The sequence below is a fragment of the Hoplias malabaricus genome, chromosome Y (genome assembly GCF_029633855.1).
Source record: "Hoplias malabaricus isolate fHopMal1 chromosome Y, fHopMal1.hap1, whole genome shotgun sequence".
NCBI lineage: Eukaryota > Metazoa > Chordata > Actinopteri > Characiformes > Erythrinidae > Hoplias > Hoplias malabaricus.
This window is the reverse complement of record NC_089820.1, coordinates 80,134,013-80,150,763: the sequence shown is the minus strand read 5'-3', so window position 1 is coordinate 80,150,763 and position 16,751 is coordinate 80,134,013. Positions and strand designations below refer to the sequence as shown.

General features: G+C 46.4%; 1 protein-coding gene across 1 annotated transcript in view; it reads right to left on the bottom strand.

Moving 5' to 3' along the window:
• Positions 1-3,222: 3,222 nt before the first annotated feature.
• Positions 3,223-16,751, bottom strand: part of LOC136678554 (CUGBP Elav-like family member 5) — a 113,800-nt gene continuing 100,271 nt past the window's right edge. The window contains exon 4 of the mRNA XM_066656599.1: positions 3,223-3,255. Coding sequence (XP_066512696.1) covers positions 3,223-3,255 — 33 coding nt within the window. The remainder of the gene's footprint in view (positions 3,256-16,751) is intronic.

Sequence of the window (16,751 nt, the reverse complement as noted above, 5' to 3'; positions counted from 1 at the left end):
AGCCGTGCTGTGAAGATGTGTTTGCTGTTGTTGTGTCAATACACATCACCATGCTTAATACCTAGCACTGCCTGAAAGGGTATAAAGACCCCCCAGTTGAGGCTGAGGAGCATGGAACTGTATCCTCTGAAGCACATTGTTTATTTAGTTTTATTACGTTTAGCATAGTACTGGTCCAACCTAGCAACAGGGGAGAATGAAGCTCCTGTCGGGTCGTTGCTTTTTGTTCTGTGCTTCTCTTGGACATATATCCATTCTTATTGTACATGTCTAACCACAGACACCTCACACACACACACACACACACACACACACACACACACACACCAATTCCTAGATTTGGCTCAGTTCAAGGCTGAATTGTTTAATCATGTCAGATTACATCTGGCTCACTACATACACTCTCAAGGGGTTGGGGGCTAAAGGGGAGGAGGCATGAAACTATCACAGGGCTTAGGATTTTGGAAAGAGAGAGAGAGAGAGAGAGAGAGAGAGAGAGAGAGAGAGAGAGAAATAGATAGAGAAAGACAGAGAATATCTCCCCAAATCTAGCACAGCCCCCTTGCCTGGCCCTATTTGTGCTATGTACTACTGTGTACCACATGTGTGTGTGTGTGTGTGTGTTGTTTTAGATCTAGCAGCGAAGGCATTGTCACAGTACATTTTTGAGAGGGGGATAGGTAACATAAATGTCTAGACTTCAATGACAGTTCAAAGCCTTGATTCCAGGGAAAGGTAATTAGCCCATGCGTCCTCCCTGCATCTCCACTTAGTTCATCCGCCCTCCTCTTTCATCTCCACCCATACTCCAGCCTCCACAGCCAGCTTCATTACTGCAACCGGAACAAGCGCCTTTGTTGGTGTGAGTTTGCCACTGCCATTTACTCCACGCTAGAAGCGCTTTCCAATCAGCAGAACTCTCATCTGTGCAGCTCCATGTGCATTCAAAGGAAATTCCACTCCTTTTTTTAAACCCAGTTTAGTCACTGCTAATGCCATCCCAAATTAGTCCTCCTCGCAAACGCACAAAGACACCGCGCTGGAAGGGGGAGGCTGGCACATGCTCCCTCTGAGAAATATGAAAGCAACAGCATCTTCAACAGTAGTACATATACCGTGAATACCATTTTACATTCACTAAGCAAGCTCCCAGCCACTGGGGGCGCTGTTTGGGTTAATCCAAGCTCACTCTCTGGCATGTACATGAAAAAGTGTTACAGAAACAGTGTTGTAAACTGTTGAGGGTGAATTTTACAAACGAGACAATTCCAGCTGCTTCTAAAGTTAGGGTTTGTACAAAGTTATGTTTGAATGAGTGTTATGTGTAGGGTTACAGTTAGGGTTATGTTTAGAGTAGGGTCAAGGCAGATTTATGCTTCTGTTTGGACCGTAGCCTGCGCTTCTAGCATAATGCCCTATACCACGGTGAACATTTATACTCATGTTTGTGTCTGTATCACTCTGTAATTACACTGGGTTGGATCACAGAGATCTTCTCTACACTATACAATACAAAATGTAGTGGTGTAGTAGTATGTTTTGTAATCTGTGCAATATCTAGAGACAGAGCGTGCCAGGAAAGTAACAAATACAATGCTGGCACTTTTTTCACATGGTACCTGCTCTTTGTAGCAAGTGTCGGCATCAGAAGTACATATTCCATAGTGCATGGGACCTACACTGTAAAACATTTCTTGTAAATTTTACAGTAAAATAGTGGCAGCAGAGTTCCCAGCCATTTACTGTATTTTTACAGGAACACTACTGTATTTCAAATTTACAGCATATTACTGTAATTGAATAATACAATAATTTACTGTAAATACTGTGATTTACAGTAAAATACTGTAGCAGACTCGCTGTAAATTTACAGCAATTTTTTTACAGTGTATTCCACTCAACTATACTTGGCTCTACACACTTTTGGCCTCTGATACTGGATTCATTTTCCACTGTCATGGCTCCTCCCCGAAATGTAGTCTGTGACTTTGTAAAACACAGTCTCTAATGGTAACCACAGGCCTTCGATACCGCAACAACAGCAGCAGTAACATTAGGCACTGTTTATTCTGAGTCTTTGGGGCATTCTGTCTTCGCATGTTGCTGTTGTTCTTTGGGAGTGAACACAGCTCTCCCCATCAGTTCAGACAGATCCGTTCTGTTTTGTTCCTTGTTGCACTGTCCAGCTCACATAGGATTTTCTCGTTGGCCACTAATCCAAAAAGCACTTGAACCTCTTCAAAAGACCACAGTGTTATTTTATGAGCTGCTGTTGTGAATTGGATAAAAAAAAGTGATCTCTGCTGTAGTTTTGAGATTTTATAAATGGCTAGATCTCTCATGATTGACAAGTCTGTGGCTCTCAGCAAGGTTTACACACCACGTTTAGTCCCTAACTGCAAGTGAGTAGGAGCTAAACAGTACGCTGTTCCTGGGGCCCGGTACCAAATTTGCCTAATGGAAAAACAATAAGGCAGAGTAGAGCTGAATAGAGTAGGCACCATGCAATGGAAAAGCGCCATTAGAGACCAGGCTTTTTTTCCGAAGGATGAGAACACTAATTCCTAAAGAAATACCTAAAATGATCATAACACTGGCTGCAGACTGACATAAGACATCAGTGGCCTGCTGAACGTCCTTGTACTTCAGAGGAAAATGTTTGGGAAGGTTTTGCTTGGCTGACCTTCCAGAAGCTGCAGTGCATTCCATCGATGGACGGTGACTATCCTTTCAGAGAAGGTCAGCGAGCATTCAAGCAACAGTCAGCCTTGAGAGTCTCTGGACGCATCTGCTGCCAGCAGTAACCATGGCAACTCCCTCCCCTCATCACCCTCACCTCCACCCACACCCCCCACTACTACAGAAGCACTTCTCTACTCCTCTCCGTTCTGAATGGACCCGGGGTCCTGGACAGCACATGGGCATCTGTGTCATTATTGGCCGAGCCCACGAACTTCAGTTTAAAATGGACTCGATACTGGCCGGGGTCCTGAAAAGCACATGGGTGTCTGTCTTGCTGCCTGAGTGCTTTTACAGGGTTCACTGCACCATGAACAGCTCTGAATCTGGCAGTGTGAGAGTGTGTTTTCACATGGGTGGAATATAGACCCTCGCTTGTGTTTCTTTTTGTTTTTGTTTTGTGTGTGTGTGTGTGTGTGTGTGTGTACAGCTAAAACACAGTTGGCTCAACCATAACGAGCAACACATCACCTATATTTAGCCTCAATGCCCAGGCAACAACATCAGACCATGATGCTACAGCGGAGAGCGGGGAAGATGGAGATGTTTATGGAGAGCTATTACTGCCATCATCAAAAACATGAGCTTCTCTATGCTAAGTGTGTGAATGTATCCACAGGTGTGAGTGTGTGAGTGACAGGGTGAGTGTGTGAGTGACTGGGTGTGTGTGTGACACTGTCCTCAGGTGTGAGTGTGTGTGAGTGACTGGGTGAGTGTGTGAATGTGTCCACAGGTGTGAGTGTGTTAGTGACTGGGTGAGTGTGTGACACTGTCCACAGGTGTGAGTGTGTTAGTGACTGGGTGAGTGTGTGACACTGTCCACAGGTGTGAGTGTGTGAGTGACTGGGTGAGTGTGTGAATGTGTCCACAGGTGTGAGTGTGTGAGTGACTGGGTGAATGTGTGACACTGTCCACAGGTGTGAGTGTGTGAGTGACTGGGTGAGTGTGTGACACTGTCCACAGGTGTGAGTGTGTGAGTGACTGGGTGAGTGTGTGACACTGTCCACAGGTGTGAGTGTGTGAGTGACTGGCTGAGTGTGTGAAACTGTCCACAGGTGTGAGTGTGTGAGTGACAGGGTGAGTGTGTGAGGGACTGGGTGAGTGTGTGAATGTGTCCACAGGTGTGAGTGTGTGAGTGACAGGGTGAGTGTGTGAAACTGTCCACAGGTGTGAGTGTGTGTGAGTGACTGGGTGAGTGTGTGATACTGTCCACAGGTGTGAGTGTGTGAGTGACTGGGTGAGTGTGTGAAACTGTCCACAGGTGTGAGTGTGTGTGAGTGACTGGGTGAGTGTGTGATACTGTCCACAGTTGTGAGTGTGTGAGTGACTGGGTGAGTGTGTGTGAGTGACTGGGTCAGTGTGTGAATGTGTCCACAGGTGTGATTGAAAGGATGAGTGTGTGACACTATCTACAGGTGTGAGTGACAGGGTGAGTGTGTGAGTGACTGGGTGAGTGTGTGATACTGTACACAGGTGTGAGTGTGTGAGTGACTGGGTGAGTGTGTGAAACTGTCCACAGGTGTGAGTGTGTGAGTGACTGGGTGAGTGTGTGATACTGTCCACAGGTGTGAGTGTGTGAGTGACTGGGTGAGTGTGTGAGTGACATGGTGAGTGTGTGACACTATCCACAGGTGTGAGTGTGCGAGTGACTGGGTCAGTGTGTGAATGTGTCCACAGGTGTGAGTGTGTGAGTGACTGGGTGAGTGTGTGAAACTGTCCACAGGTGTGAGTGTGTGTGAGTGACTGGGTGAGTGTGTGAAACTGTCCACAGGTGTGAGTGTGTGAGTGACTGGGTGAGTGTGTGAAACTGTCCACAGGTGTGAGTGTGTGTGAGTGACATGGTGAGTGTGTTAAACTGTCCACAGGTGTGAGTGACTGGGTGAGTGTGTGAGTGACATGGTGAGTGTGTGAAACTGTCCACAGGTGTGAGTGTGTGTGAGTGACTGGGTCAGTGTATGAATGTGTCCACAGGTGTGAGTGTGTGAGTGACTGGGTGAGTGTGTGAGTGACATGGTGAGTGTGTGACACTGTCCACAGGTGTGAGTGTGTGAGTGACTGGGTGAGTGTGTGAAACTGTCCACAGGTGTGAGTGTGTGAGTGACTGGGTGAGTGTGTGATACTGTCCACAGGTGTGAGTGTGTGAGTGACTCGGTGAGTGTGTGAGTGACATGGTGAGTGTGTGACACTATCCACAGGTGTGAGTGTGTGAGTGACTGGGTCAGTGTGTGAATGTGTCCACAGGTGTGAGTGTGTGAGTGACTGGGTGAGTGTGTGAAACTGTCCACAGGTGTGAGTGTGTGTGAGTGACATGGTGAGTGTGTGACACTGTCCACAGGTGTGAGTGTGTGTGAGTGACTGGGTGAGTGTGTGAAACTGTCCACAGGTGTGAGTGACTGGGTGAGTGTGTGAGTGACATGGTGAGTGTGTGACACTGTCCACAGGTGTGAGTGTGTGTGAGTGACTGGGTCAGTGTATGAATGTGTCCACAGGTGTGAGTGTGTGAGTGACTGGGTGAGTGTGTGAGTGACATGGTGAGTGTGTGACACTGTCCACAGGTGTGAGTGTGTGTGAGTGACTGGGTGAGTGTGTGAAACTGTCCACAGGTGTGAGTGTGTGAGTGACTGGGTGAGTGTGTGAAACTCTCCACAGGTGTGAGTGTGTGTGAGTGACTGGGTGAGTGTGTGAAACTGTCCACAGGTGTGAGTGACTGGGTGAGTGTGTGAGTGACATGGTGAGTGTGTGACACTGTCCACAGGTGTGAGTGTGTGTGATTGACTGGGTCAGTGCATGAATGTGTCCACAGGTGTGAGTGTGTGAGTGACTGGGTGAGTGTGTGAGTGACATGGTGAGTGTGTGACACTGACCACAGGTGTGAGTGTGTGTGAGTGACTGGGTCAGTGTGTGAATGTGTCCATAGGTGTGAGTGTGTGACACTGTCCACAAGTGTGAGTGACTGGGTGAGTGTGTGAAACTGTCCACATGTGTGAGTGTGTGAGTGACTGGGTGAGTGTGTGAAACTGTCCACATGTGTGAGTGTGTGAGTGACTGGGTGAGTGTGTGAAACTGTCCACAGGTGTGAGTGTGTGAGTGACAGGGTGAGTGTGTGAAACTGTCCACAGGTGTGAGTGTGTGAGTGACTGGGTGAGTGTGTGAAACTGTCCACAGGTGTGAGTGTGCGAGTGACTGGGTGAGTGTGTGAAACTGTCCACAGGTGTGAGTGTGCGAGTGACTGGGTGAGTGTGTGAAACTGTCCACAGGTGTGAGTGTGTGAGTGACAGGGTAAGTGTGTGAGTGACTGGGTGAGTGTGTGAAGCTGTCCACAGGTGTGAGTGTGTGTGAGTGACTGGGTCAGTGTATGAATGTGTCCACAGGTGTGTGTGTGTGAGTGACTGGGTGAGTGTGTGAGTGACATGGTGAGTGTGTGACACTGACCACAGGTGTGAGTGTGTGAGTGACAGGGTAAGTGTGTGAGTGACTGGGTGAGTGTGTGAAGCTGTCCACGGGTGTGAGTGTGTGAAGCTGTGCACAGGTGTGAGTGTGTGAAACTGTCCACAGGTGTGAGTGTGTGAGTGACAGGGTAAGTGTGTGAGTGACTGGGTGAGTGTGTGAAGCTGTCCACAGGTGTGTGTGTGTGAAGCTGTGCACAGGTGTGAGTGTGTGAGTGACTGGGTGAGTGTGTGAGTGACTGGGTGTGTGTGATGCCCTATGGCGGACTGCTGCCCTGTCCTGAGTGTGTCCCTGCCTTGCACCCAGTGATTCCTAGTAGGATCTGGACCCACTGTGACATCTGAAGAGAATGAAGTAGTTACAGAAGATGAATGAATGAATGAATGAATGGGAAGCACCCATTAACCAGTTCCTTAAGCAGGTAGATGGTCTCAAACCTAATCACCTCAAAAAGAACCTCACACTGTTGAGAACGGGAAGAAAACACATTGTTCTCAGAGTTTCACTGAAAACACTGAATCTAAAGTGTGTCTATGACAGATGTGTGACTATCAGTGAAAAATGTATTTGGAGCTTTTCCATTATGGATCTGTAGAGAGAGAGAGAGAGATGGATAGAGAAGACAGCTGTAAATAGATGAAAGGCGAGTGAGTGAGTTTAAACACCGCCGCAGCTGAGGGGCCAAACAAACATGTTCCATCATTTTTCGTGCCAGGCTCATATTTCGCAGTTTTTTTTTTTCCTTTTCTTTTCCTCATATCCCTCCCTGAACACCAGGGTCTGAAGCTCCTCCTTTCTTTGGGGTATTGTGCTAAATAGCTGTCCTAAAACAAAGGCGTGAAAGCGTCTGTGAAGAAACCCTGGAGTCGTTCTGGTTTGTACCTTCATCAAACACACTTCCCGACTTTGGGTGGAGTGGGGACGTCAGTGGTGGGAATACACTTCTCTTTCTTTTGTTTGTTTCGGAGGTGATGATGGTTTGTTAGCATGTGCTTTATTTAGCACAGTGGGGACATCTATGTGAACATTTTTTGTGAGTGTGTGTGTGTGTGGTACAGGTAAATATCACATTATGGGACACAAAACCTGTGCCCCTCTAATACGAACCTAACATGCTTCTTTACGTAGAAATGTAGTATTTGTTCTCGTAGTATTGACTGTGTTTACGTTTCAAAGTAACTGCAACAACAGCGCGGAGCCATGCCCTGCTTTGTAAAAGCTGAATCTGAGCTCTGCTGGTTTTAACAGCGCTGCTGCTGAAGTATCTCAGACATTTCCACAGGGAATCGCTCCTTTAAGCTGGGATCATGTTTTCAGAGCTGGGTTCCTCTACTCTATTTGCATATGTCAATAAAACACCATCCTCCAAGATCCAAAACCAGTTATTGATGGAAAATTCCAGAATCGAAAATAATGTCCATCAGTGTGAAAATCTAACGCACAGAAAGTCAGAGATGTTCTGATTCTTTTTCTCCAACAAATACGTTCCAATCAAACCACAGCCGCGCCGTCACGTGTTGTTTAATAAAACCCCGAACTGGACTCTTTCCCTGTCTCTCGCTCACTCAAGCTTTTCATATGGAATTTAGTTAGACTGCAACACCCTGCTGTTTAGAGAGCAGCAGAGCATGAGAGAGAGAGAGAGAGAGAGAGAGAGAGAGAGGGAAGAGAAATATAAACCTAGAGAAATTAACAACAGGAAAAAGAGAGAATAAACAAATAGAAACCGAGAAGAGAGAGAGACAAAGTCATGGAAGAGTATAAACAAAGTGAAAATGAGAAGAAAACAGTGAGAATACAGAAAGATGTTAAGAAATAAGAAAGAGAGAGAGAGAGTATGGTGATAATACACTGTAAAAATACAGTGATACAGTATTTTACTGTAAATCACAGTACAGTAAATTATTGTATTATTAAATTACAGTAATATGCTGTAAATGAGGGCAGCACGGTGGTGCAGCAGGTTAGTGTCACAGTCCAGGGGACTTGGAGGTTGTGGGTTCGATTCCCACTCCGGGTGACTGTCTGTGAGGAGTGTGGTGTGTTCTCCCTGTGTCTGCGTGGGTTTCCTCCAGGTGACTGTCTGTGAGGAGTGTGGTGTGTTCTCCCTGTGTCTGCGTGGGTTTCCTCCGGTTGCTCCGGTTTCCTCCCACAGTCCAAAAACACATGGTGGTAGGTTGATTGGCGACTCAAAACTGTCTGTAGGTGTGAGTGTGTGTGTTGCCCTGTGAAGGACTGGCGCCCCCTCCAGGGTGTATTCCTGCCTTGTGCCCAATGATTCCATGTAGACTCTGGACCCACCGCGACCCTGAACTGGATAAGGGTTACAGATAATGAATGAATGAATGAATGAATGCTGTAAATTTGAAATACAGTAGTGTTCCTGTAAAAATACGGTAAATGGCTGGGAACTTTGCTGCCAGGATTTTACTGTAAAATTTACAAGAAATTTTTTACAGTGTATAAAGAAAAAGCAAGATGAGAGAAAAAAGAAAAGAAAACAAACAAACAAAAAAATACTAATAATTAAAATGAAAAAGAAATACATGGGGTTAGTGGGTGTCTACAAACTTTTGGCCACACAGTGGAGCAGTGTTCGGGGATTGTGGTGTGTTTGGTAAAGGTGTCGTCTCAGTGTCCGGGCTGTGTTTGCTGGAGCTAAGGCCGACACAGCGTCAGAAATGAAACCTGCGCCGGCCGATGAGCGTGGATCCTGTTGCAGGAGATAAATAATGCAGGTAGCACGAGGCAGGAAGCAAGAAGAATCCCCTCCAAAATAACAGCTGAGGTATGACATTCGCTGCCACCCTGCGGCTCCTTCACCGCGGCTCCTTCACCGCGGCTTAACCTGGACGACTGGAAACACCATGGGACTGAGCGAAGTAGGAATAACTCGACACAACAGAAGCTGGAATCTGCTGCAATCCACTGCATGGTACTTTCACACCATTAGGTAGATACTGGTCTCCATCCTCGCACAGTGGTAGGCCAATGCCGAATTAGGAGTCTTGTCCAAGGACTCTTATTTCTGTAGTGTGTTGGGAATGGAACCCTATACTGCTGGGAAATGCATGGGCAGCTACTCATGATGCTCAACATGTGGTTCTGGACCATGAGAGGAAACTGCAGCACCTGGAGGAAGCCCACACAGACACAGGAAGAACACAGCACACTCCTCACACACAGGGGTTAACTGCCTTGGTTCAGAGAGTGGATGTACATCCAAAGTGGCCACATAGAGGAAATGCAATGTAGGGGTTTCTGATAAAATGGCCAGGGAGGGGGGAGATCTGTATTCACACCATGTAGCTCTACTGTCGTTCTACTGTCAGCTCTGAACCGCTGTGTGCTGCTGAGATGAAAGAAGCCTCCGCTGAAGAAGCATGTGTCTTTCTCCGTGCTTCGTGACCCCGAGCGAGGCAACCTCGGCTTTCTGCGTCAACCCGCCATCTCTCGCGGCTCCTTTCAGTCACAAGAAGTGCTTTAACAAAGCCCCCTGCTCTGAAATATGGATCACAAGAAGGGAGAGAGAGAAAGAGGAGGCGGTGGAAGAAAGGGAAGGCGACTGAGGGGGTGGGGTGCTAGCACAACCCGGGTCTTTTGTGACTTTTTTTGGGACATGTCCTTAGCATTCAGAGGCTGTTTGAGATTGAAGACAGTTTGAGATTCTTCTCAAATGCACTGTAAAAACCTCATCTGTGGCTGTCTTCCTTTCCTCCTCGACCTTCCTTCTCTCAGTGGGCAGAAACAGTAGCCAAGGACTAGCACAGTGCTCCTGTCTGGGCAGGGAATTGAACACTGCAGGAAGTTATCTACTACCCTACACTTACATTTATGCTGACCACCGTAACAGATATACTTACCTTGTACCTGGTAATTTCATGGCATACAGTGAGAGCCTATTGGTGTTACTCTTAATATTGGTGATATATATATATACAGGGGGACCTCGACTTACGACGTTGATCCGTTCCTACGTCGCGTCGTAAACTGATTTTTGGTGTAAGTCGGAACATACGTACATACTGTACGTAAATAACATACTGTAAGCACTTACCCAGTAAACAAGTAACGTCCCTGGACGTTCAAAATGGGTCTAAAAGTAGTCTGTCCGTCAAGGACATATTTTAAACGTCAATGGACGTCCAAATTCCATCTTAATAAGTTAGATAAGTGGTGACCAAGCGATAACGTCAGTGGACGTCCAAAACGCGTTTTATACAAGTAATTTATTTCGGGACCAATTAATAACGTCAATGGACGTCCACAATACGTCTAATAGTCGTCTTTCAATGTCTGTGTTTGGACGTCTTTTCAACTTTCATTTTCAACCTTAAGAGAACGTTGATTAGACGGCAGTCATTACGTTATTTCAACGTTGAATCAACGGCTAAATGTTTACTGGGTATCCTAACCTAACACCTATCCTCCTCGGTCCCGAGCCGGGTAACCGTGTATTCTTCCGTTGCGCACACCAAACACGAAGTTCACGTTACGACGTTTACGACGCAAAACCACTTAAGTCGAAACAAGGCTTTATACAGTAAATGGGAGATGTGTCGTAACCACGAAACATCGTAACTCGGGACTGACGTAACCCGAGGACCTCCTGTAATATTATATATATATATATATATATAAGTAAACTTGATGTTCACACTGTAAACAAAAAACAATTTTTATAAAATTCAGAAGATGTTTCCTCACCGTTTGCTAGCTCTCCAGTCTTTTTGCACACTGGAAACCAGTGTAATGTGTTTACAAAGCTCCAGTGTCAGTAAATGAGTTAAAAACAGCCAGTATTGGTCCGGTCTGCTAAGATTTCTCACTGTCTGCTGATGTCAGAATCAGCATCTGGAGGATTTTAGACAGTGAATAGACCTCCAAACATTGAAAAGCATGAACCAAGATAATTATAATGCTCTATTCCTACTCCATTGTTGGGTAATATTGACTTCTTTTTGCTGTTTCAGATGCCTTAAGGTGGAAATAGCTCCAAATCTGAGAGACAGCTAACTGCATTAACGAAAGTGCTACAAAACTAAACAACTTGAGTTACAAATGAGTTTCTGTGGTAATTCAAACAGTAAATAAAAACTTACAGACTTCAAGTTAAACAGTGTTTTTCACCTCAAACAGTTCCACCTTAAAAGAAGTGGCATTTGCGAATGTAAGCAAACCAGAGAGAACTGTGTTCCCTTTAAGTTACTTTGAAGTATATTTCCCAAGTATACTACTTAGTACTAGTATACTTCTAAATGTACTATTGTAATGAATTGTAATATGAATTAAGGGGGTTATAATACTCTCAAACCCTCTGGCATGCACAAGTTGTACTAAAAGCCAATTCTCAATATTCCTACTGAGTACAATATCTGGCAACCCTGAGTGCAGAGACAAGAAATTTATTAAAGCAGTGTTGTGAAAACAGCGGCACGGTGGCGCAGCAGGTAGGTGTCGCAGTCACACAGCTCCAGGGACCTGGAGGTTGTGGGTTTGATTCCCGCTCCGGGTGACTGTCTGTGAGGAGTGTGGTGTGTTCTCCCTGTGTCCGCATGGGTTTCCTCCGGGTGCTCCGGTTTCCTCCCACGGTCCAAAAACACACGTTGGTAGGTGGATTGGCGACTGTGTGTGTTGCCCTGTGAAGGACTGGCGCCCCCTCCAGGGTGTATTCCCGCCTTGCGCCCAATGATTCCAGGTAGGCTCTGGACCCACCGCGACCCTGAACTGGATAAGGGTTACAGACAATGAATGAATGAATGAATGTTGTGAAAACTGTGGTTTTCATAGCAATTCTTTAGGTTAACAACAGATTGGAAGTGTATGTAGTGTACTTGTCAGTATGATCAGTATATAACTGTGTTTAATATAGCACGGATAAGCAAATAAAAATAAATTTAAAGCATACTCGCTTATTTGTTTGTTTTTTAAAATAAATAAACTAATAACACACTAGAATAAGCTTCAACCTTCATCCAAGGTCTTTTTTTAGACAACAGCACAGCTCTTGGTTGAAAGAGCTACACGGGCGGCACGGTGGCTTGGTGGTTAGCACGTTCGCCTTGTTAAATCCCAACGATCTTGGGTTCAAGTCCCATCTGGGTGGAGTTTCCATGTTCTCCCCGTGTCTGCGTGGGTTTCCTCCGGGGGCTCCGGTTTCCTCCCACAGTCCAAAAACATGGAGGGTAGGTGAATTGGCTTCTGTAATAACTGTCCTGGTGTGTGAGTTAATGAGTGTGTATGTGTGAGTGAATGTGTGTGTGATTGGCGCTCTGTCCTGGGTGAAATCCTAGTGCCCGATGCAGTCCTCCAGGTGGACGGTCGTTTCTGGTTGAGAATACGCTGTGCGCGTTTGACTGCCGCTTCTCGCCAGTGTGTGTGTTGTGAATTGAGCGTTCTGAGCAGTGTAGATTGTAAAGCATCCTTGGGTATCTAGAAAGGCGCTATATAAGTGTAACGATAACTAACTAACTAACTAAAGTTTAAAGTAGTGGCCCAGTCTCAATCCACCAATGACACTGACTTGTGCACAAGCCCCAGATGATAATCCACTACCCAATAACAGTGGTCCAGGCAGGTGCTAGGCCAGCTTCTACAAGGCCTTATGGATGTGATGTTCACCTCCTCAGTGCTCAGTGGCTGTTTCTGACAGAAGAAAGCTCTAGAACCGCAGAGTTTGGGACAACTCCCAAATGCACTCTAAAGCACACCACCACCCTCTAATGTTGTTTTTCTCCCTCCACCCTCCCCGGATTGCCAATAACATTAGCAGAGCGGTGGCAGCCATGATGGGTGAGTCTATGTATTTTGTTCACTGCCAAGTGCCTCACAGTCGGTGTGAGGTGCCCATTTGCTTTGTTTGTAGATCAATAGCAGACAAAATGAAGGTTTGTTTTATTATAGCCATAAAGTGTCAGGTAATCTGTTTGAAGATGTCTCTAATGACCTGGAGCTGGACTTTTTCTGCTCATACTCCTACATCTGGTCATCCATCATATAGCGAGCCAGGGGTTATTCAGTGGAAAAGCTCAGGTTTAGCTTAGCTCAGGAAAACGATGTGTTTGAGTCTGTTCTTAAGCTGAGCCCCAACAGGCTGCCTACTGGGCTATCCATCTATCCATTCATTATCTGTAACCCTTATCCAGTTCAGGGTCACGGTGGGTCCAGAGCCTGCCTGGAATCATTGGGCACAAGGCGGGAATACACTCTGGAGGGGGCGCCAGTCCTTCACAGGGCAACACAGACACACACACACACACACACACACACAGGCACACCTACGAACACTTTTGAGTCGCCAATCCACCTACCAACGTGTGTTTATGGACTGTGGGAGGAAACCCACGCAGACACAGGGAGAACACACCACACTCCTCACAGAAAGTCACCCGGAGGAAACCCACGCAGACACAGAGAGAACACACCACACTCCTCACAGACAGTCACCCGGAGGAAACCCATGCAGACACAGGGAGAACACACCACACTCCTCACAGACAGTCACCCGGAGGAAACCCACGCAGACACAGGGAGAACACACCACACTCCTCACAGAAAGTCACCCGGAGGAAACCCACGCAGACACAGAGAGAACACACCACACTCCTCACAGACAGTCACCCGGAGGAAACCCACGCAGACACAGGGAGAACACACCACACTCCTCACAGACAGTCACCCGGAGGAAACCCATGCAGACACAGGGAGAACACACCACACTCCTCACAGACAGTCACCCGGAGGAAACCCACGCAGACACAGGGAGAACACACCACACTCCTCACAGACAGTCACCCGGAGGAAACCCACGCAGACACAGGGAGAACCCACAACCTTCAGGCCCCTGGAGCTGTGTGACTGCGACACCTACCTGCTGCACCACCGTCTCTTGTCACAGTACTCGGCCAAACATCAGCAGAAACTTGTGCATTCCACACATTGCATTTGAATATTTTTTGCCTCCACCAACAAACCCTGACTCTAGAAAGGAACCCGAGCCTCCACCGAGCCGGCGGCTGGAAACGGCCACTGACCCCAATAGGCGAGTCTCCCAGCGCCCAGACTTGAGTGAGCTTTTAAGATTAGCACATTGTAGCTTTAGCAATTTAGCATTAGTGTAAATAGCAGACATCGAAATTTGTGCTAAGTTAAACCGTATCTACGCTTCGTCTCCCCACATTCACCACCTACTCTCCGTTATTCCACCCACCCCCCACCTCCCGTCATACAGCCAGTGCCTGTGTTACTCCTCCAGCCAGTCGTCACGTCTTCAAGGTAGCGATGTGTAACCACTTACAACTTTATTATTTCTTTTTTATTACTGTTACCACTGTATTTCTCTATTATTTTTAGTAACGCTACATGTATTTTTTTACTAATTTGACAGTGTTGTAAACATATATCAGTGCAAAATGTGTGACTCTCGGGGCGGGGGCTGGAACACATTAATTGTTTTTCCATTATTTTAAATGAGGAAAATTGACTCGAGAAACGAACTTTTCCACTTACGAACCGCGTCACGGAACGGATCAAGTTCGTAGGTAGAGGTTCCACTGTAGTCTAGGTCTTCAATTGTGAATCGATATTTCAGTCTAGTGCTCAGTCATTTTTTCTGCCTTCCATTTTCTAACACCGTAACTAAGTCAGGTAATCAGCGTTCTATATTCTACAGCTCTTCATTAACGAGCTAACAGGGGTTTGAAGTTTTGTTGCTGGAACAGAATAAAAATGTGGGCTGGTCAGGGGTCTCCAAGGATTGGAGTGAAAAGGCCCTGCCTTCAACACAATTAAATCAATACTTCTAGCTCCATTTAAACATTAAATCAGCGTTAGGATCAGTAGATCTGTCATCCAGTTGATTTAAGCTACGATCTGTGTATTGTGCCAATGAGAACAGAAAGGAAAAATCATTCTGAGAGAAAGAGAGAGAGAGATGAATTGTGGACATGAATGATGAAGATACTAGTACGATTTTGTTGGTAATAATGAGGTGTAAAATCAATAAATGTTGATTAGTGCCTCACCAATATACTGTCAATATTAAGGTACCATGGATTCATTCCCATTGGTGCAGACCCATCAGAATCTAGTGTGTGAACCCTAACAGTTCAATAGATGCTTTTTTTACCACTAAATACACTGAATAACCAACAGTTTGGGATGCTTGCATATCTGACGTTTTGCTTGAAGCAAGCAGCAAAAAATAGATTTGATGATTAATAACTGGGCGGCACGGTGGTGCAGCAGGTTAGTGTCGCAGTCACACAGCTCCAGGGACCTGGAGGTTGTGGGTTCGATTCCCGCTCCGGGTGACTGTTTGTGAGGAGTGTGGTGTGTTCTCCCTGTGTCTGTGTGGGTTTCCTCCGGGTGACTGTCTGTGAGGAGTGTGGTGTGTTCTCCCTGTGTCTGTGTGGGTTTCCTCCAGGTGACTGTCTGTGAGGAGTGTGGTGTGTTCTCCCTGTGTCTGTGTGGGTTTCCTCCAGGTGACTGTCTGTGAGGAGTGTGGTGTGTTCTCCCTGTGTCTGTGTGGGTTTCCTCTGGGTGACTGTGAGGAGTGTGATGTGTTCTCCCTGTGTCTGCGTGGGTTTCCTCTGGGTGACTGTGAGGAGTGTGATGTGTTCTCCCTGTGTCTGCGTGGGTTTCCTCCGCGTGACTGTCTGTGAGGAGTGTGGTGTGTTCTCCCTGTGTCTGTGTGGGTTTCCTCCAGGTGACTGTCTGTGAGGAGTGTGGTGTGTTCTCCCTGTGTCTGCGTGGGTTTCCTCCGGGTGCTCCGGTTTCCACCCACAGTCCAAAAACACACGTTGGTAGCTGGATTGGCGACTCAAAAGTGTCCGTAGGTGTGAGTGAATGTGTGTTGCCCTCCAGGGTGTATTCCCGCCTTGCGCCCAATGATTCCAGGTAGGCTCTGGACCCACCGCGACCCTGAACTGGATAAGGGTTACAGATAATGAATGAATGAATGAACTGCTTACATTTTACATAGCAGTGATCAAATGAAAGTTCCAAGCCCCATACTCATCTGCACAGGTTTACACACAGTAGAGAACTTTTACGTCAAACAGAATCTGTCTAAAGATTTAGAGGTATTTAATTGTCTCCTCAGTGTTTCACCAGACATATGGAATTTAAAAAGCAAAACATAGCCATCCCACACTGATTTAGATTTCATGGTTGGTGCTGTCCCTTAGAATTCATAATAAAGGTAAGCTGATCTATTCCGGCTTTAAATGGAACGTGTACTGAGCGAGTCAATTGTTATGAGGGTCTTGCTATTTGCTCATAAACGTTCATCTAAAACTCATATCGCAGGACATAGGGAGGTAGGAAGCTTTTTTGCTAAAGGTCATGTTTTACATTTGAGAACAGGAAATCAATTGTCCAGCCAACTTTCTTCTCTCAGCACTTGATAATAGTGACGTATCCGTGTTGAAACAGCACAGAACTCACTGCAGTCTCTCAGTGTCTCCGTGAACATGGGCCGTAAACACAGGCCTTGTTTCAGACAACGTAGGTAACACTGCATTCGTGAGAGTTGTATGTGCAGATTTTCGTCTATGGCTTATCTC